The sequence below is a fragment of the Astyanax mexicanus genome, chromosome 1, assembly GCF_023375975.1.
Source record: "Astyanax mexicanus isolate ESR-SI-001 chromosome 1, AstMex3_surface, whole genome shotgun sequence".
In the NCBI taxonomy this organism is placed as follows: domain Eukaryota; kingdom Metazoa; phylum Chordata; class Actinopteri; order Characiformes; family Acestrorhamphidae; genus Astyanax; species Astyanax mexicanus.
The window spans coordinates 2,492,976-2,514,620 of NC_064408.1; the positions used below are offsets into that span (position 1 = coordinate 2,492,976).

General features: G+C 38.7%; 2 protein-coding genes across 3 annotated transcripts in view; one reads left to right on the forward strand and one right to left on the reverse strand.

The window, feature by feature from the left end:
- tnfsf13 (TNF superfamily member 13) overlaps positions 1-705 on the reverse strand; it is a 45,939-nt gene extending 45,234 nt beyond the window's left edge. For both annotated transcript variants that reach the window (XM_049465531.1, XM_049465529.1), the window contains exon 1: positions 263-705. In XM_049465531.1, the coding sequence (XP_049321488.1) occupies positions 263-342 (80 nt within the window). In that variant the 5' untranslated portion in view covers positions 343-705. The remainder of the gene's footprint in view (positions 1-262) is intronic.
- Positions 706-3,170: 2,465 nt separating this feature from the next.
- The window catches only part of kif1c (kinesin family member 1C), a 53,695-nt gene continuing 35,220 nt past the window's right edge, over positions 3,171-21,645 (forward strand). The window contains exons 1-2 of the mRNA XM_049465211.1: positions 3,171-3,760; positions 19,782-19,915. Of these exons, the coding sequence (XP_049321168.1) occupies positions 19,813-19,915 (103 nt within the window). The 5' untranslated portion in view covers positions 3,171-3,760; positions 19,782-19,812. The remainder of the gene's footprint in view (positions 3,761-19,781; positions 19,916-21,645) is intronic.

Below are 21,645 nucleotides of genomic sequence, written 5' to 3' on the forward strand. Positions count from 1 at the left end.
GACATAATTTTACAACTTTTCTCACATAACGTTCCCAGCTAGATGAATACTAACATTATGTAAACGTTAAAAATAGGGTAAATTCCCCAAAAAGCTAAAAATTAAAACACTGATATGTTACCAGAATGTTTAAAAACGGTAAATAAATGTGTTTTAAGAACATCCAGACAAATTCAACAGATTAAATGTTCTAAAAACGTTAACTGTAACGTTCAGAAAACGTTCTAAGACTGTATAAAATGTATTAAATTAAGTAACTTACTTTGCAAAAAGGGGAAATGGGCCATATTCCAAAGTTTCAGGTGATTCATTTTGTACATTTACACTCTTCTGGTGCCACATTAAAGCAAAATAAATTAAATAAAACACAATAAAACTGTTAGCTTAGCTTAGCCTGTTGTAGCTAGTGAGTTAGCTAAGGCTAGGTATCCTAGCAACGGTTAGCACCCCTAAGGCTTATTAGCTATTTAGCTCAGCTAGGTTAGCTAGGAGTTAGCTAGCAACCAGTTCTCTCAGGAAGAATTAAGTAACCTCACAATAAACTATTAAATATCTATAATTACTGTTCTTATTCAATTTTGGGTAAATTTCAGACAAATAACCAAGTCTAACACGAGCTGGTCGTAATAATTAAGCTAAATTATGTTAAATTAAGGTAAAATTAGCATAACTTAATGAATTCAGTTCCTCACAGCATGTAAAAAAAATAAATAAATACAAAATAAAAGTCCTTGCAGTTAGACTGTAAAATCTTACACTAATTATAAACCTGTATAAACCTTTTATTTTATTATTTGTTTACTCAGATTTTAAAATAACATTATCACATGAAGGCAAATAATGCATTCATGTTAAATTATTTTTCTTTTATAACATATTTATTTCTCCTTTATGTTTGTTTCTTTTTTCCATACTGACTAAAAATACTAATAATAAGAATAAATATATTTATAATTTTATTTATAAGTTATTTTTAAAAAGGTACCAGTAGTATAAAACACACATTGTAATGTTTAATATGTTGGTGTTTTTTCCCTCCATAATTTATTTATTTTTTCCATATTGACTAAAAAAAGAAAAAAAAAGGTTTTAAATACTAAATGGCTAAAATTATATAACTTATTTTAATAAGTTATTATTAAAAAGTTATTGTAAAACACACATTTTAATGTTTAATTTTTAGGTGTTTTTTCCCCCCAGTTATGATTGTCTTTTTTCCCATATTGAGTAGAAAAAAAGGTTTGTATTCAATCTGCATAAATTCTAAAAAGTCAAAAGGATCATATGATAAGTTATTTTTTAACAACACATTGTTATTTTTCAAATTAGTTTTAGTGGACTTGTATTATCTTATTGTAGCTAAGAACTTTCAAAAGCTGGGTTGGGGATAATAATAATAATAATAATAATAATAATAATAATAATAATAATAATAATAATAATAATAATAATAATAATAATAATAATAATAATATGCAATGCAATAAATAAAATAAGTACATTATTATTTATATATTATATTATATATAAATATAAATTATTATCATGGTGATGATGATGATACTAATTATCATGATAGTAACTGATAAATGGTGATGATAATGAATATCATCATGATCGTAATTGATGATGATGATGATGATGATGATGATGATGATGATGATGATGATGATGATGATGGTGTTTATGGTGATGATGACCCCACCCCAACCCCTCTGAGTGACCCCAGTGTAGTTCTTTTTTTAGACGGAAGTGATGTATGTTGGTGTGAAGCGCTGATCTATTAAAAGACCCGCCGCGGTCACTTTAACCAAACCCCGCCCCTTACACCCCCCCCCCCCCCCTCCTCCTCCTCACAGACTCAGGCCACTGCCGGATACCAGCGGACTCAGCCTCGGTTTATTTCCCGCCCGTTTTCAGGCAAACGCCGCCCTCGCGATACTATTGGATAAAAGTTTTCTCTTTTAGTTCTTTTAAAGATTTTTCTTTTAAATAATTATTTTTACAACAGAAAATAAAACAAATAACGTAATAAATAATGTATTTAAGCAAAACATGTAAAAGACATTTAATACAGAAAGTACAATACAAACAAAAAAGTGAAACGTGTATATCTAAACTAAACAGGGTTGTGTATTAGATTTGCATTTATTCAAAATGAATGACTTAAAAATAAAGAAGCAGAGAGCAGACTAATGTCAAAAAAGTTGAGACAAAAATAAAAATATGCTATTTATAAAAAAGAGAAGCAGAAAATCGATTTAAGCATGCTAAACCTTTTTTTTCGAGGTATTGGGACATATTATATTATATATATATATTATTTTTATTATTATTTAATTAAATTGTGTTATACATTGTGTGTAAAAAATACATTCAAAACATTTAAAGCTGTCACGACTATATATTGTATATTGTACTCTCCGAATTATTTGAACACATGTAACACAGAAACATTAAATAAAACATAATAACATTATATACGTGTATATTTATTCATTTATTTTATTACCATAACTTTTACTAATACAGCAATTTAGTAACTGGCAAAATGTTTTGGCTAAATATTTATAAAGATAAAATTCAAAACAATATATAAAAATTCTCCCTCTTTATTGTCATTTGTAGCTTAAATAGAAAATATAATAATTCCAGTCTTAGTCCGGTTGACAACCAAAAGAAAACGTAATAAGTAATAATAATAAAACGATTGATTTTTATTGAAAAAAATTGTACTGAAAACTGAATTTAGATTTTTTTATTTTGCACAATCAAAAAATATATAAAAATAAAGAAACAACAGTGCAGGTAGAGGCAAAAACATAACATGGGCTCATACAAGGCCTCTAACTTCTATCTGTATGACCAAAGTAACTTCAACAAAAGAATATTAAATTCCAACTGTATAACACTAAATAAAACAAAAACTAAAACAGTGAATGTATGTACATACAAAAAAATAATTACAATATATTTTTAATGATATTTTAAACGTCTTTTATACTGTTTTAAAGAGGAACATTTGTTCAATATATAAATAAATAGAAATAAATAATTAGCATGCTAAACAACGCTCTACAGCTGCGGAATGCGGGTGACGATGAACTTTCAGCCAATCAGAGCGCGGCAGGGGGCGGGGCTTGCCGCAGTACGGGTGCGGTGAGAAAGAGCGTGTCAGCGGAGGGACCTACCGGGGAGAGCAGGCAGGCCCGGACACCGGCGGCGCGCGCGCCCGCTCCCGCTGTTTTTACTCCGCTTTTACCGATTCGGATTAGTTAAAGTCCCGTTCACACCGCCGGGGGCTGATCCGGTGTTATAGGGGTAAGTGGGCAGTGTGGGATTGGGAGTGGTCCCGCGGGCAGAGGGTAGGGAGCGGGGCAGTGATTTGGGACAGGGCAGCCCGGTTAGACCGCACCGTTCCCCGGGCTGAGAGCGGGACAGGGCGCGGGGCACGGGGGATCAGCGGGCCGGTCCGGTGTCCGGTGTTCTGGTTCGGGTTTTGATCCTGGTTCGGGTTCGGGTGTGTGTGAACGGAAAGCGGAGGAACCGGATCAAAGAGAAAAACTTCCACCCAACTTTCCACCCCCCCCCTCCCCCTGGTTCCGTCGCCATGTGGACCGAGCCGAACCGGACAGGTGGTTCTGAGCAGGTCCTGGATCAGGTCTGAACACAGACTTCTGTCTTAAACGGTTCTGATTCGGTTCTAATCCGGTTTCTAAACCCGTTTACTGGAGTTACAGCGCTGGAATTATAAAAAGAGGTGAGTGTGTGACGCCTCTCCAACACTGACCAAACACTGAGTCTGACGTAGAGTTATGAGATATTACGTCATTAAGTCGAAAATTATGTTTAAATGTGCTGTTTTAAGAAGATTAGTCATTTTATTGTTTTTTTTTTTAGTTTTTTTTTTTTTTAAGTTCGGATGTTGAACTATACTAAATATTCTGCACTTTTAGTAGCTATTTCAGCTATTCATTTTAAAAATATATATTTTTTTTATTTTACTTATGCTATTATATTATCTGCAATTTACATTAATATAAAACTAACTATATTATTTGTATATTAATGTGAAATAAGTAAAAGAAAATATATAGAAGAGGTATTGGATTGAAAATTTGTATTTATTATTATGATTATTATGACTACTACTTGAGTAATCTTTTTTTATTTAGCTATTTTTGTACTATTTTTGTACGCTATACTACTATACTGTATTATACAATATTCTATTATATCTTCATACTAACTATATAACTTTTTATAGCTATTTAATAGTATTATTTTGTCATTTTTTATTATTTATTAAAAAATAGAATAGGTAGAGTTCTAATCCATATTATAAGAAGCAAGTACTTCTCAACTAAGTGAAGAAAAAAAATACTGAAGGTTATTTAATCCAAAAAGAAGAATTTCAAGAAGTTTGAAAGTATTCTCAAGTGCAGTCACCGCAAAGACGATGATGATGAAACTGGCACTCATCAGGACCACCTCAGGAAAGGAAGAGCAACAGTTTCCTCTGTTTATTAATGAATTAAATACGTTTCCCTGTTTTGTCATGTCACCATGAATATCGCTATCACAAAAATGCACTGATATATTTTAATATTATTTTAGGTCCATATCACCAATTTTATTATGGACTACTGAGTATAACTGTACATAAGTGCAGAATGTAGAATTGATTGGACTATTGACCACAGGGTTGTGGGTTCAATACCCACTTTCAGTTCTTGGAGCATGGCTGTTTATCCTTTCTGTGGAAGGATAAGTGTAGCAAGGATTGATCAAATCTGCACCCTGGCCCTAATTTTGTTTTTGGAGGTGGTGCTTAAATCATTGTGTTGTTGGGATCACAGGGTTGTGGGTTCAATACCCACTGCTCAGCCACTGAATGAGTCCCTTCTGTGTAAATGAGGTGTAGCAAGGATTGATTAACCCTGCTTGCTGATCTCAATTTAGTTTTTGTTGAAAGTAGCTAGAGCATTGGGTTATCAATCACATGGTTGTGGGTTTAATACCCACTTTCAGTTTTTGGAGCAAGGCTGCTTATCCTTTTAGTGCAAAGCGCTGTTTATTAAAATATTTTAAAGAGATAAAGAGGAGGAGAAAATAGGATCTAATTGGTTATAAAAACTCCGACAGTTAAAATAGTTCCATTGCTGCTCTGTTTGTAGCGGCTGCATCGTTGCTAGGTTACCTGTATGTGGGCGGAGTAATACATGGAGAGCTTCGATTACAGTGCATTACCGGCTGATAACACCGGCCAATCACATTGCAGGGTTGGAACTAACTGTGGTATAATTAAAATTATAGAGACAAAAATTAAATAGAGACTTAAATAAGATTCACTTTGTCATTTTACTAGAAATTCTGGTTGTGAGAGGCAGAAATTAAAAACTAGAAAAATAGAAACGTAAGCCCAATCCGAATGGGATTAGTTTTTCAGGAGAACGTCTGTGAAAAAGATTTAATTGTTGGACCGGACTGCAATTGAAAAACAGGAGGATCAGTGAGGTTTTTTTAGCTTTCTCGGTCACATGACATCAGTAGCGTTCAGTAGCTCCTCCATTTCCACTCGCTAATGTGTTTACTTACGCAGATCTCCATGGAAATGTGCGCCCAAACTGTAATTACGGTGCGTGGCAGTGGACAAATATCTATTTTATTAAAGGCGAGGACACGAAACTCAGAGATGTGCGTCCGGACGGGACTAAAATTACCGCAGGAGCACGGAGTTCAAAGAAAAACAGTAGATAATTCAGCCTGTAATTTTCACAGAGGACGTCAGAGAAAATTAAACACATGCATGATCGTTCTGGACGGGAATAAAATCACAAAGGATAAAAAACCACATAAAAGATTAAAACAATTATCCCAGAACCCCCTGAGAAACTAATCCCATCCGGATAGGGCTTCACTTTTCTACAACAGAAAAATAATAAATAACTAGAAAGTGAAAGTTTAATAACAAACTTTAAGTTGGCTTGGAAAAGCGTGCTAATAACGTTGAAAAGATTAAGTGGTTGCTCAGCTGTTTCTGTCTGAAAACCGTGAAGAGTGGTTGCTATGCAGTTAACTTCTGGGTAAAAGCTAAATTCCAGAAACTTTTTTTGTAAAAGCTAAAATCTTTTAACTAAAAGCTGAACTAAAATTTTTTTTGACTAAAAGATAGTCCAACCACGTTTGGCTAAAATCTAAAGTCTAAAAACCTTTGGTTAAAAGCTAAAGTCCAAATAATTTTGACTACAGGATTAAGTTGGTTGCTTTTCCAAGCCAACTTAATGAAATTTATGCCCAGTTTTCTGTTTTAGATTCAGACTCTGAATTTTGTGATTTCTTATCTGCTGGTATTAAGAGCCAATTAATAAATTAATGGATTCGTATTAAACTGCAGAAAGCAGAATCCGGACCAGGCTAAAAGCTATCAGCTAAACTCTCTCAGCTGACTGGAAGCAGCCGGACGGGTTTGTGGAGTAAATAAACCGGCTGAGTGATGAAGAGTTCAGCATGTTCAGACTCTCAGCTGATTAGAAATCCAATAATCTCCTGCTGGAGAATCACCAGACCTGTAAACTCATCTTTACAGAGCAACAGGGTGGAGAAACCGGAGTAACAGCGCTTTAACTCGCAAACACACCTCATTTTAATTCAGTTTGCATTTATTTAAATCGTAGAATAGGGGGTCTCACTGTTGTAAACTCTTATATATGTTTGCTATAGGTCTGTAGAATAAGTTAAATTACATCATATATATGTAAATAAGTAACATCCTCATTGGACATCATTGGACTATTGACCACAGGGTTGTGGGTTCAATACCCACTTTCAGTCCTTGGAGCATAGCTGTTTATCCTTTCTGTGTAAGGATAAGTGTAGCAAGGATTGATTAAATCTGCACCCTGGCCTTAATTTTGTTTTTGGAGTCAGTGTTTAGAGCATTGTATTATTAAGATCACAGGGTTGTGGGTTCAAAACCCACTGTTGAACCATTGAGTGAGGCCCTTCTGTGTAAGAGAGGTGTAGCAAGGATTGATTAACCCTGCTTGTTGATCCCATTATTATTATTATTTTAGACACTGTAGCTAGAGCATTTGGGTTATTGATCACTTGGTTATGAGTTCAATTCCCACTTTCGGTCTCTGGAACACGGCTGTTTATACTTTCAGTGCAAGGGAAGTGTAGCAAGGATTGGTTAAAATTGCACTCTGACCCCAATTTTTTTTGGTGTAGTATCTAGAGCATTGGGTTATTGATGATCACAGGGTTGTGGGTTCAATACCTACTGTAGCCATTGAGTGAGACCCTTCTTTGTGTACAGGAGGTGCAGCAAGGATTGGTTAAAATTGCACTATTACCCCATTGTGACAGTAGCTAGAGCATTGGGGTATCTATCACATAATTGTTGGTTCAGTACCCACAGCAGTGCCAATATTACTCAGTATATAGCACGAACATCGAGTGTATTATACACTGTAGGTCTGTAGAATTAGTTGAATTACATCATGTATATGCAAATAAGTAACATCCTCTACTATAAAGACAATTCTGTACCATTTAAAATTCTATAATGACTGTTATTTACTGAATTTACTATACTAGAAACACTGAGAATGGCATGTGCACTAATAATTGTACAAAAAACATGCCATGTTTTCACAAATTTCACATTATGGTTGTGTGCTTTCGGCCCCTGGAGCAAGGCTCTTAATCCTTGCTTTTTTTCTTTGTTAGTTTAGGAAAGCCTTGGTTAAAATTGGCCTTTGACCCCAATTTGGTTTTTGGTGCAGTATGTATAGCATTGGGTTATTAATGATCACAGGGTTATGGGTTCAATACCTTAATACCTATACTGTTTAAAAAATGCCCTAAAATCTCTATGCTTCAGGCATGGTGTAGTGTTGAGTTGACACAGAATAATAAGTATAAATCAGCCTTAATGATACCATGGTTGTGAGTTCAATGCTCAATGTGCTTAACGTGCTACAGTGCTACGTTGTGTGTTCACTGGTGTGTGTATGTGTGTGTGTGTGTGTGTTCCCTACAGTGATGGTTAAAGGCAGAGGCTACATTCCATCTGTATGGTAAATATGTATGGTTGTCTAGTGCTTTTTTCAATTCAGTTTTGTTTTTGGAGGAAATAAGGGGTCAGTGGATTAGATAATTGGTTTATTATTAGGGCTGGACCCGAATATTCGGGTATTCGGATATTCGTTCGTTGAGTAGGTATTCGGTTTTTAATTTTGGTATTTGGATATTCGTTTTTTTCTCCTTTCCAGAGTTCCACCTCACTCTAACCACTTCTGTTCTCGCGGGTCCCGTCAGAATATCTTGCGCGCGGGACAGAACTGAACTGTTATTGGCTGGAGCGGGAGTTTAATCCAGACGATGCGGGAGCAAATTAATAAATAGTTAAGAAAACTGTAATAATTGTAAAAAAAAAAACCTAAAGAAAACTCTCAACGCGCAGGATGGACCGACACACACACGCACACACCGATGGTGTTTGGACTGGGGTAAGGAAAGGGACCACACTATTCAGCGCTGCTGTTTTAATAAATATATAAGTAAATTTGAAGCATTAAATGTAGTTTATTTAATTTATATTAGGAACGTGGGGCGGGAGCGGCAGAAATGTGTATGTGGCGGGCGGGCGCGGGATTAAAAGAAGCTATTTTTTTGCGGCGCGGTAACGAGACAGAAACGCGGGAGCGTGGAATAGTGGGTTTAAAAATCAGTCTCGCACAGACCTCTATTATACATGATAAAAAAATGCAGGCTCTTCGAAACTGATTTATATAATAAAACGTAAGGGATAATGCGGCAACAGTAGGGGCTAAATCGGTTACAAAAGCCTGGCCTACAAAAATGATGTCTGAACGAATTTCCTCTTATCTAATATAATTTAAAATGGTTTAAAAATATAAAATAATTTCTAAGCAAACGAAATATTTAATATTGAGCTTGTAGCCCAAGTGCAAAAATACAAAATCAGTAATACGGCTATGCCCTGCACAATGCTTAAACCGAAATAGACCAAGTACAATAACGTCATTAACAATGACTTTCCTCTACTCTAATATAATTTAACATGGTTTAAAAATATAAAATAATTTCTAAACAAACGAAATATTTAATATTGAGCTTATAGCCCAAGTGCAAAAATACAAAATCAGTAATATGCCCTGCACAATCCTTTAACCGAAATAGACCAAGTACAGTTTACAATGACTGTCCTCTAATATAATCAACAATGTTTAAGAATATAAAATACTTCCTGAACAAACGTTTTTTTTGTTTGTTTTTTTAAGCAAATAACCTAAGTGTGAAAACACAAACAGCAATTTACTGGGCTGGCTTGCGCAGCGGAGAAACCGTGCAGCAGCCTCCTAGCCTGCTTACGCAGCGGATAAGCCGCGGTGTAGGGCAGCAGAAACTCCGGGATGAAAACACAAAGGAATCTGGGCTAAAAACACAGAAAAAATATGGGGTGAAAACACAAAAATCCGGGATAAAAACACCAACAATCCGGGGTGAATATGTCTCGTCGGTCAGAGCAAATTGAACATTTTTCAGTGGATTAAAGGGGCCGTGATTTGCTTTTTTTTTTTTTTTTTTTACCTCTTTTTTAAAAAAACGAATATTCGAATATTCGCTTCGAATCAGTGCCGAATATCCGGAGCTCAAAATACGCTATTCGGGCCAGCCCTATTTATTATGAATCACAGGGTTGTGGGTTCGATTTATGGGTTCGTTAAGCTGCTACTATTGAGCCCTTGAGCAAGACTGACCATGAACTTGAACACTGGCTTTGAATTATTTTAAAAAGGAAAGTGGTGGATTAGAACAAGTGGCTAGAACACTTGTTTTTTGATCACATGGTTGTGGGTTCAATACTCTCTTTTAATACTCTACCTTATGCCTCTTTCTTCAGGGGTGCTGTAGCATTGCTGATATTGTGTTTTGACACTGTCTTTGGGGAATGTTTATAGGGAAATGATGGCTTAATGTCAAATACTTTAAATTAGTGATCACAGGGTTGTTTTGTCCATACCCATTTTAGGCTCAAAAGCAAGGCTCTTAACATGCCATGCTTTAGGGTCTCATTAGTATGGCTGACATTGTGCTTTGAACTTGACTTTGATTTCAGAGGCAGTGGTGGCTCAGTTGTTAGTATGCTGGGAAATAGATATTGATCACAAGGTTGTAGGTTTGATACCCACTGTTGGCATGACTAATTATGGTATATGCCTTATACCCCGGTGTTGTTTTTGGAGAGACTAGACTTTTACTCTTATAGAGTCTTATAGAGTCCTATAGATTATAAATAGGTCATAGGGTTTTTTTGATCATAAGGTTGTGGGTTCGATACCTAGATCCCCTAGGCTGCCACTGTTGGGCCCTTGAGCCCTTAATTCACTTCAGCATGGCTAGCCTTTTTCTCGATCCCTCAGGCTAAGTGTCTATTCTATTGATCACAGGGTTGTGGGCTTGATACCCACTGTTGGTTTGGCCAATCATACCATCATACTCCAGTGTTGTTTTTAAAGAGATTGGACTTTTACTCGTATAGAGTCTTATAGAGTCCTATAGATTATAGACAGGTAACAGAGTTTTTGATCATAAGGTTGTGGGTTCGATACCTAGATCCAATAGGCTGCCACTTTTGGTCTCTTATGCCCTTAATTCATATCAGCATGGCTACCTTTTATCTCTGTCCGTCAGGCTCAGTGTTTAGTCTATTGATCACAGGGTTGTGAGGTTGATGCCCACTTTGGTTTCTTAAGCAAGGCTCTAAACCCTCTTTGCTCCAGGGGTGTCAGAGCAAGGCAAAAAAAATTGACCAGATTAACCCCAGCTTTGTATTTGGGGGTAATGGTGGTTCAGGGTCGCAGGGTTGTGGGTTCAGTATTTACCTTCATTGCTTCACAGGATGCTGTAGCATAGCTGACCTTTTTGTGACAGTGATCATTAAGGAGGTTGTGGACCAGTGGTAAGGTTGTGGGTTTGATACCCACATGTTGGGTGCTTCAGCAAAGGCTTTATAAACAAGTGTGCAAATATAAAGACAATAAAGATACTTATATTTAAGATATTTAAGGATGATTTCACACCTGGTATGTTTGGTTTAGCCCAATAACCGTATTTTACGGACTATAAGGTGCACTTAAAATCCTTTTAAGCTTGATTTAGGCTACACTCACGTTACCATGCTAAAGTGACTCGAATCTATTTTTTTTTACTCAATGTGATCAATCTGATTTTTTTTATGGCTGTGTGAACGTGCCAAATTAGATTTTCATCAATTCAGATTTGAGTCACTTTTATATGTGGTCCTAAATCAGATACGTATCCTGTCCATGGACTTGCAACCTGAATGTGAATGGTTAAATCTGAATTCATGCGTCTTTGTGCTTTTACGCATTAGCATTAGCATTAGTGCTACGTGCTTCTCTTTTCTCGTACCCACACTGCATCTCTTGTTGCATCTGTGCAGCTATTGCTGCAAAAAAAAACAGCAAAAGCAAACCGCCTGATCTGTTTTCTTTACCTCCTGGACCTGAGCATGAACTTCAGAGCAGCTGTTTCCTGTTTCTACACTCCAGCAAAAGATGCTCCACATGTGAGCTGCTAACTCATTTATAACCCTTTATAAAGCTACGAGTCTCTCCTCTCTCTAATATGAGGAGTTTTGTTGTTGGTGAAGAAGGAGGCGTTTATACAGGTATCAATGTGCAGCATGTGAGACGATTCAGGAACAGATTCTGTGTTCACATTACACACAGATACAGATGACTTACATTTACAGTGAATGTGAACAGACAAGATAAACAAATCTGATCTGAGTAAAAAATCTGATTTGAGCAACGTGGATTGTAGTGTGAACATAGATTTAGATTTATTTTCAGGTGTGAAAATAGACCAAGAGAATGAAAAGAAAGAGAAGAAATAAGTGAGAGAGAGAGGGAGGGAATGTGTGTGTGAGTCTCTGGAATGTCTCTCTGTGATTATAGTCTCCAGTCTTCCCTGTAATAAAGGCCTGCAGACGGCGGCGCACTCTCTCTCTCTCTCTCTCTCTCACACACACACACACACACACACACACACACACACACACACACTCATACACACACACTCTCATACACACACGTCTAAATCTGACAAACACACAGAACCGCAGAACCTCAGCGGTGAGGAATCAGGTTGGAACGTTCATACTGCTGTGCGTCACACACATGCCCTGTGTGTATAGTGTGTGTGTGTGTGTGTATAGTGTGTGTGTGTGTGTGTGCGTGTGTGTGTGTACTGACGGAACTGATAAGCAATGTTTACCTGTCCTCGACTGACCAGGATCAGAAACTACAGTCTAACAAATCCACAAATCCAGATTTTAAGGATTTATAAAATATATATATAATACAAATATAATATAAATATAACAGCATCATAAATTCTAATGTTATAAACATCTTTTTCTAAACTACACATAACTCTCCACCTGTGGAACGTGATTCTCATCAGGTCACGTTGTTCCTGGTTAGAGCAGGAATGCAGTAAATGCCAGACGGTTAGCTCTGTAGCTCTGTAGGATCAGAGTCTGCAACACTGAATTCTGTACGTTTAGTTTCAGTTTCACTCTGTAGTTTAGTATCTGAGCGCAATAAACTACTTTACTACATCCTGTTAATCATTATTAACCTAAGTGGGTGGAGTTTTTATATACTTTACACTAGGGACGGGGGCGATATGACTCTAAAATAGTATCATAATACTCTTGGCGATATTAGAACACTGAATAAGATGATATGGCCCTGTCACCCCTAACTGAGATATTAAAAAAATACAAGAGCTTTATAGCATAAGATTTGTAACAGAAGTAAATGATCCAGAACGTCATGATACTAATAATAATGCACTTTAAATATCTCCATATATCCAGGTTTAAAGTAAAATAAATGATTCTTATTTGTGAACAGTCACGTTACGGGGGTCACGTTTCGGTTAGTGTAAACGCACGCAGAAACGCAGATGATTCAAACTGTCCACAACCGTCGCTGTGCTTCCATAGGAAATGAATGGTCGCCTTACTCTTTCCAGTGTGAACGCAGGGTTAGGCACTCGTACTGTCTCTCGCGCTCTCTCTCTCTCTCTCTCTCTAGCGCTCGCACCGTCTGTTTGTCTGTCTCTCTCTTTCGCTCACGCCGTCTGTCTATCTAACTCTCTCTTGCACTCGCTCTGTCTGTCTATCTCTCTCTTGTGCTCGTGCCGCCTGTCTGTCTCTCTCTCTTTCGCTCACAAAGTCTGTCTGTCTCTTTTTGAAAACCTCTGGAATATAATCAAGAGGAAGATGGATGATCACAAGCCATCAAACCACCAAACTGAACTGCTTGAATTTTTACACCAGGAGTAAAGCAGCATAAAGTTATCCAAAAGCAGTGTGTAAGACTGGTGGAGGAGAACATGATGCCAAGATGCATAAAAAAAAAAACTGTGATTAAAACCAGGATTATTCCACCAAATATTGATTATTTCTGAACTCTTAAAACTTTATGAATATGAACTTGTTTTCTTTGCATTATTTGAGGTCTGAAAGCTCTGCATCTTTTTTTTGTTATTTCAGCCATTTCTCATTTTCTGCAGATAAATGCTCTAAATGAGAATATTTTTATTTGGAATTTTGGAGAAATGTTTGTCTAATGCATCTAATGCTGTTTATGATAAGATTTCAGAATCCGAAGTTTATGACCTTATTTATGAACTGAGGGAACTGTAAATATGGTAATATTAGCACAGAGTAAAGTAACTGCTGGGTATGTTGGACACTGGAGATGAAAAGACAATGGGGTGGGCGGGGCTACATGTCATACTGCAACCAGCCAGCAGAGGCGCTAGAGCTGCAGGGGCTGGTTATACTGAGGGAAATCTCTGCTGTGATTGGTCTGTAGGTTTGGGTATAAAGTCTATTTTAAACCACTCTCTCAGGACGTTGGGTAATTGTGTAAGTTTCGTTTTGATTTTAAACTTGTTTATTGTTGCAACACTCACACACACACACACACACACACTCACTCACACACACACTCACACACACACACTCACACACACATTCCTCGCTAATCTCATTACTTCATAGAGTTTAAAGGTCCTGTAGCATCTTGTTAGCGGTGAAGTCATCTGATCACTATCACACAGTTCAGGATACAGACAACAATATTCACTCTTTCTTCTGTTAATAAGAGTATTAAAAGAGTTTATTCTGCTTTTGTTGGAGTAACTGTCTCTACTGTCCAGAGCAAACTTTATACTAAACTCTGGACTCACACTGCTGTGAGGATTTGATTGCATTCAGACAGAAGAGCAAGAGATGAAGTTGTTTTATTTCTACACAGTGTATTACAAAATGTAATAACTAATTTAATTCATGAATAATTAGTTAATTAATCAGTAAAAAAAAACAAGTGCTCTGAGGGCGTGGCCACGATGGTGTCTTCCAGGGTAGGATTCTCTGGTTCATCCTCCAGAGAGGAGGAGAGAAAGGAGGATAGTTGTTGAAGGAGAGCAATAGAGAGAAGGGTGGAGGAGGAGAGAAAGATAGAGGTACGGTAGAGGAAAGAAAGAGTGATGGAGAAACGGAGAAAGATAGAGGGGTGGGGTTAGTAAGAGAGAATGGAGTGATAGAGGAATGTGTTTAGGAGGAGAAAGAGGGGGATGGGTGGAGGAGTGAGGAAGTGATAAAGAGGTGGTGGAGGAGAGAGGAAGAGGGATGGGAGGATGAGAAAGATAAGGATGGGTTGAGGAGAGAGAGATAGAAATAGAGAGAGAGGGATGGGTTTAGGAGGAGAAAGATGAAGATGGGTGGAGGAGGAAAGATAGAGGTGGGGTTAGAGGAGGAGAGAGGGAGTGATAGAGAGAACGAGGAGGATGGGTGGAGGATTAGAGGGATGGGTTTAGGAAAAGAAAGATGAAGATGGGTGGAGGAGGAGAAATAGAGGGATGGTTGGAGGAGGAGAGAGGGAGTGATAGAAGAGAAAGAGGGAGTGATAGCTGTAGTAGACGAGTGCGGCGGGTCACCTGCTGCGGTTGCATAAGCCGGAGTGTGTTTCGAAATTGGCAGCAAGATCTCTGTAATGCCAACTATGTTTGTTATGCAGCCTGTGTCACTGAGAGGTGTGTGAGTGTGTGTGTGTGAGACTGTGTGAGACTGTGTGAGACTGTGTGAGTGTGTGTGTGGAGGGTGTAGTCCTTCTTCATGCCTTTATATTCTGTTTTGTGTGTTGTGTAGTTCTAACAATATAACCACTGTTTAATGAATACATTATGACGGTAAAATATAATATGTAATATTAGGCCTGGACAATAATTCGATATCGGTATTTATCGCGATAAGAAATGTTTCAATAACGGTGATATCACTTTTGTGGTATATCGATATGTATTATGTACAGAATCTGTCACGGACAGGCGTTTTTTACTGGCGTCAGCTCGCCGCAGAGCCAAACACATTCAGCCCCCATAGCTGTGCTACCTCAGTGCGTGATGACGCAATCACACAGGCACGTAGCCAGATAGGCTAGGCTAGGCTAGGTTAAAATGGCTAGGCTAGGTTAGGTTCAGGTCCGCTCCGCTACGCATCTAAAATGTCTCGAAACGGAGCCGGGACGAGCGGATCCAAGGCTAGGGTAGACTCGGTTCGGTCAGCCGCTGTTTCGCTCGCCCATTCGCGCGTCCGCTCGCTCATCCGCGGCTCCGCTCGCTCGTCCGCTCGCTCATCCGCGGCTCCGCTGGCCCAGCCGCGGGTCCGCTCGCTCATCCGCGCCTCCGCTCGCTCATCCGCGGCTCCGCTCGCCCGCCCAGCCGCGGGTCCGCTCGCCCGCCCAGCCGCGGGTCCGCTCGCCCGCCCAGCCGCGGGTCCGCTCGCCCGCCCAGCCGCGGGTCCGCTCGCCCGCCCAGCCGCGGGTCCGCTCGCCCGCCCAGCCGCGGGTCCGCTCGCCCGCCCAGCCGCGGGTCCGCTCGCCCATTCGCGCGTCCGCTCGCTCATCCGCGGCTCCGCTCGCTCGTCCGCTCGCTCATCCGCGCCTCCGCTCGCTCATCCGCGGCTCCGCTCGCCCGCCCAGCCGCGGCTCCGCTCGCCCAGCCGCGGCTCCGCTCGCCCAGCCGCGGGTCCGCTCGCTTGCTGCTTTGCTGCAAATTGTGCCGGTGAGTGGAGCCGACAAGCAGCGTAACGTTAATACATCTAATCTGTTCCACCACCATCAAGCATCTTCACTACATACAATATTTTCCTTATACTGACTGAAGCACTTTAATAGATTATGTTGAAACTAAGTTATTTAAAGTTTATGAATCCTTTAGGTTTGTTTATTTGCCGTTGATATCATGTTGAATACCTCTTGTATTCTGGCTGAAGCACTTTAATAGATTATGTTGTCACTAAGTTATTTATAGTTGAAAAATCCTATAGGTTTGTTTATTTGACGGGAAAATCTTGTTGCTTTTATGTATATAAAGGCTTCTTGTATTAAAACACTTTTGTTTTAATATGTTAAATTTGTTTACAATGAATAAGAAGCTCTGCCTCTGTTGTAATTTAAAGTTATTTTTATTTGTAATAGTTATATAGGCTTATGTTTGACAGGGATGTCATGTTATTATTTTGCTATATGCAAATAAAATTGAGCATTGATTTATTTTGACTACTTTTATTTCTAAAGTATTAAAGTTTTTGTGAAAGGAGGTTTCAAAGGCTTTAATTAAATTTTCAGACAGTAGTAGGTACAGATTTCCATTAGATAGATTGATACAAAAAGTGCAAATACACAGTTAAATAATAATTTAAATTTAAATTAAATAAGTGCAAGCTGCAGAGATTGCAGGGATTCTTTTTCTGAGGCCTTCAAAGTATTTATCGATATCGAAATTATATCGTATCGACCGAAATTTAAGGAATATATCGTGATATAAATTTTGGCCATATCGTCCAGCACTATGTAATATGTAATATTAATATAGAGTTTTTATGTATGGTTGCTATATAGGATTGGTATATGTGAGTAATATATGAAATTGCTTTATGTAATTATTCATATGTACAGTAGCTATATAGGTTGCTTTCTGTATAGGATTTCTATATGTAATTTTTATATACGTGGCTGAGTAAGGTTGCTGTATGTCATTTTTATACACGGTTGCTATATAGGATTGCTATATGTAATTTTTATATATGGTTGCTGTATAGGATTACTATATGGGATTGCTATATATAATTTTATACAGGATTGCTATATGTAATTTTATATAGGATTGCTGTATGTAAAGTTGCTATATAGAATTGCTATATGTATTTTGTACATAGTGTTGCTATATAGGATTGGTATATAGGATTCTTATATGTAATTGTTATATAGGGTTGCTAAATTGGGTTGCTACTCTGTAGTGAACTTTTTAATGTATTAATTTAAATTAATCAGGAAGTGAAGATTATAATGTTATAATATACAATAACATTTTAAGCGATATTAATAGAGGAAAATTAATGAAACTAGTATTATTATTCAAAACTGATCCAGTTCAGTGTTTATCTAGCAACATATACCTCCAATTCAAGAAACACACACACACACACACACACACACACACAAATACACACTCAGACAATCCCTTAAGGCTCATTCCAGACTAGCCCATACTGTCCCTTCATTCCTCACTGGTCGAGCCTCACTACAGAAATACGCCGGTATGTGTTACAGACAAACAGCACTACAGTACCAGACCCCACATAATAACCTGTATATCAAATATATATTTATTACTCATATTTCTTTAAACTAATACTGAAATATTACAAAACATAACATTGCTGTTCCCGTAAATGAGCTGCTGGAGCTCCTTCACAGCGTCAACCAGCAGCTCAGTTTCCTCTGCTGAGAAGAATTTGTTGAACACGTCCAGGTAGCTGCACCGTTACAATAGCAATCCACCAAAGTCAGAGCTCACCTGGTTCTACTCTTAAAGAGAATGATGAGCAAGAGACACTCTGATTGGTTTAATATTTCACGTTATGCCCAAAATTAACCACAACCCATCATTAATTAAGAGAATTAGTACATGACTTTTGCTTTGCGTTTCGAGACGTGCAAAGTGTACTTTTCCCGTCGTTACTATAGCAAAGACACACTGACACACAGCCCTAACGGTGCACAGCATAATTTTGTTGGACTGGGTATTTTAGAATTAAGTTTGAATTCTAAAATAATTTGGAGTAAAACTGTAAAAATCTGGTTAAACGCTAATAATTGACTCTCAGCCAGGTCACATGACCAAGGCCTGTTTTGACTAAACACATCACTTCCTCCTGTGCTCATTAGTCTAGGGTGGGAATGTTATTGTGTGTGTGTGTGTGTGTGTGTGTGTGTGTGTGTGTGTGTATTGTAATTATGGGTTTGTTGAGACTCTGCTGTGTTGAAGTGTGACCTGGCTGCCTGCCAGACTGTTATCCTGATGACGGAAACACCTGTTTCTCTCACACACACACACACCTACACACACACACACACACACACACACACACACCTACACACACACACCTACACACACACAGACAGGTACACCCCTGTGTGTGTGTGTGGTAAGTGATCTGGTCGAGGTGTGTGTGGGAACAGAGTGAATGGAGAGGTTCAGGTATAAAAGCTGAGTTAGCGCCTGCGGCTCTGAGTTAGCGCTTAGCGCTTAGCGTTTCTCCCGTTAACAAAAGCTCTGTAACTCTGTAAACCTGACACACCGCTTCCCACTGTCTACAGCGGAAAACCCAGAATGATAAAACTGTTGTTTTCACTCCGGCACACTCTGGTTTGGCTGGTTTCACTGCAGGTTTTTTAAGCTATCTGCTCCCTGTGCTGCTTGTGCGGTCATGTGAATGGTAGAGCGGTGTATTGTTTTTTTTTTTTTTTTTTTTTTTTTGCACTATAGGGCTTATAATGTGCATTATATTATGCAGCACTAGTAAGGAACAGGGGTGTCGCCATGTTTTCCTTCTAGTTGCGTGGCGAGACTTGTAAAGCTAAGCTAAGCTAAGTAAACAAAATACTTAAATGAAGCGAGTGCTGGACGTTAATCTACACAGACTTCTCTCCTGAAAATATTTCATGTTTATTTATGTGAGTAAAGTGCTTACGTTTATTTACAGTAAGCTTAGATTTCCAGATTTTCACTAAGGCTGGGTGCAGCAGCATCATTAGCATTAGTGGCTAATCTCTAGCGCTAGCCACATTTTTAACACAGTAAACACACAGACTACAGTTCGATATACTCACCTCTGGACGGCAAAAGAGCTAGCATTTAGCTAGTGCGGTTAGAGGCTAATGCTAATACTGCTCCAGCAGTGCTAGCCAGGGTTAGCAGCAGGCTACCATCCAATAATACTCACCTCATACTCATTAACGCTGATCTTAACTGAGGTGAGTGAGATCCTGCAGTTCTTTAAATGTTGTTCTGGGTTCTTTTGGGAGCTCCTGGATGAGTTCTTCATGCCCTTTTGGAGTAATTTCTGTCGGCCGGCCGGTCACTCCTGGGACGGTTCACCACCAGTGTTCCATGTTTTTTCTCCATTAGTGAATAATAATAGTGAATCACTGTGGTTCTCTTTAGTCTCAAAGCTTTAGAAATAAATTACTTTATAACCTTTTCCAGACTGATAGATGATCAATAACTTTGTTTTTTATTTGTGTTAATTGCTTAAAAATGAAAAAGTAATACAGTGCTGTGCTCTGTTCTTCCTCCTCCAGGTGCTGAGAGCTGATTGGTCAGTTGGTCGTCATGGCGTCGTCAGTGAAGGTGGCGGTGCGCGTTCGGCCTTTTAACGCCCGCGAAACAAACCGCAATGCCAAGTGTGTGATACAGATGCAGGACAAATCTACCTGTAAGTTTACAACACATACACACACTGAAACGCCAAAAGTCATGGGACTGCAGTATGGGTACAACAGATTACAGTGCTGGTGATTCTGTATCTACTGTAACTGTAGATTAATTACAGAGCAGTACGGGTACAACGGATTACAGTGCTGGTGATTCTGTATCTACTGTAACTGTAGATTAATTACAGAGCAGTACGGGTACAACAGATTACAGTGCTGGTGATTCTGTATCTACTGTAACTGTAGATTAATTACAGAGCAGTATGGGTACAACAGATTACAGTGCTGGTGATTCTGTATCTACTGTAACTGTAGATTAATTACAGAGCAGTATGGGTACAACAGATTACAGTGCTGGTGATTCTGTATCTACTGTAACTGTAGATTAATTACAGAGCAGTATGGGTACAACAGATTACAGTGCTGGTGATTCTGTATCTACTGTAACTGTAGATTAATTACAGAGCAGTATGGGTACAACAGATTACGGTGCTGGTGATTCTGTATCTACTGTAACTGTAGATTAATTACAGAGCAGTACGGGTACAACAGATTACAGTGCTGGTGATTCTGTATCTACTGTAACTGTAGATTAATTACAGAGCAGTATGGGTACAACAGATTACAGTGCTGGTGATTCTCTTTCTACAGAATACACAAATGTAAAGTTTGTATTAGCGTGTTAGCATGTTAGCATTAGCGTTAGCCACTGGACTGTGTTGTAATGGAAATGCTACGGTAGCTGGTTTGTGTTAGCGTTGGCTGCGTTCTCCTGACCACACGTTCTCCTACATTCTCCTCTTACACACCATTTCCACCGTTCCAGCGTTCTCCACCCGACTCTCTCTCTCTCTCTCTCCATCTCTCTCTCTCTCTTTCTCTCTCTCTCTCTCTCTCTCTTTCTCTCTCTCTCTCTCTCTCTCTCTCTATGTAAAGAATGTGTGGGGCTGGCAGTGTGTGTTTGGTTTGACCTCCCTCCAGTACAAGCACAGACGTGTGTGTGTGTGTGTGTGTGTGTGAGTGTATAGTGTGTGTGTGTGTGTGTGTGTGTGTGTGCTTTATGACCCAGTGCAGTTTTGTTCTTTAAACCCCCCCCCCTTCCACCCAGACTTCCCTTTAAACACTTCACCATTCACACTCACCCAGGACCAGCTGTTCCCATCACCCCCCTCCATCTCCACCTCCACCCCATCCAACCATCCAAAACACCCAAAAACCCACCCACCCATACCCTGCTGCACCAAAACACACCCCAACAACTACTACAAACAATTCAGTGTTCATACCATTCAATCAAAACTAGATCAAAACGATTCAGTTTTAAAATGATTTGGTCTCGAGAATTTCAATCTTGCAAAGAGTCTCAAAACAGTTCAGTTTCAGCATCAAATGGGGCTGCAACGATTGGTTGATATAAAAGACGATGTCGAATATAAAAAAATTCATTACTCCCAATACACAAAGCACTGAGCACAGAAACACAATGGTAGAAGGGTACTGGGCACAGTTTACACAGTTTACACTCAACTCAGTCCGCGTCTCCATAAATGTGCAGATTAACAGATTAAATTGTTTATTCTAAAAAAAAACCCAGCACTTTTCACTTTTAAAAGACAAAGACAATTGTCTGGACATAAAACAGCATTGTTTCTATTGTTTTGATGCAATAGAAAACTAGAAACAGGTACCCACAAAAAATCCAGAGATGGAGGACATAGCAGAAATAACCACT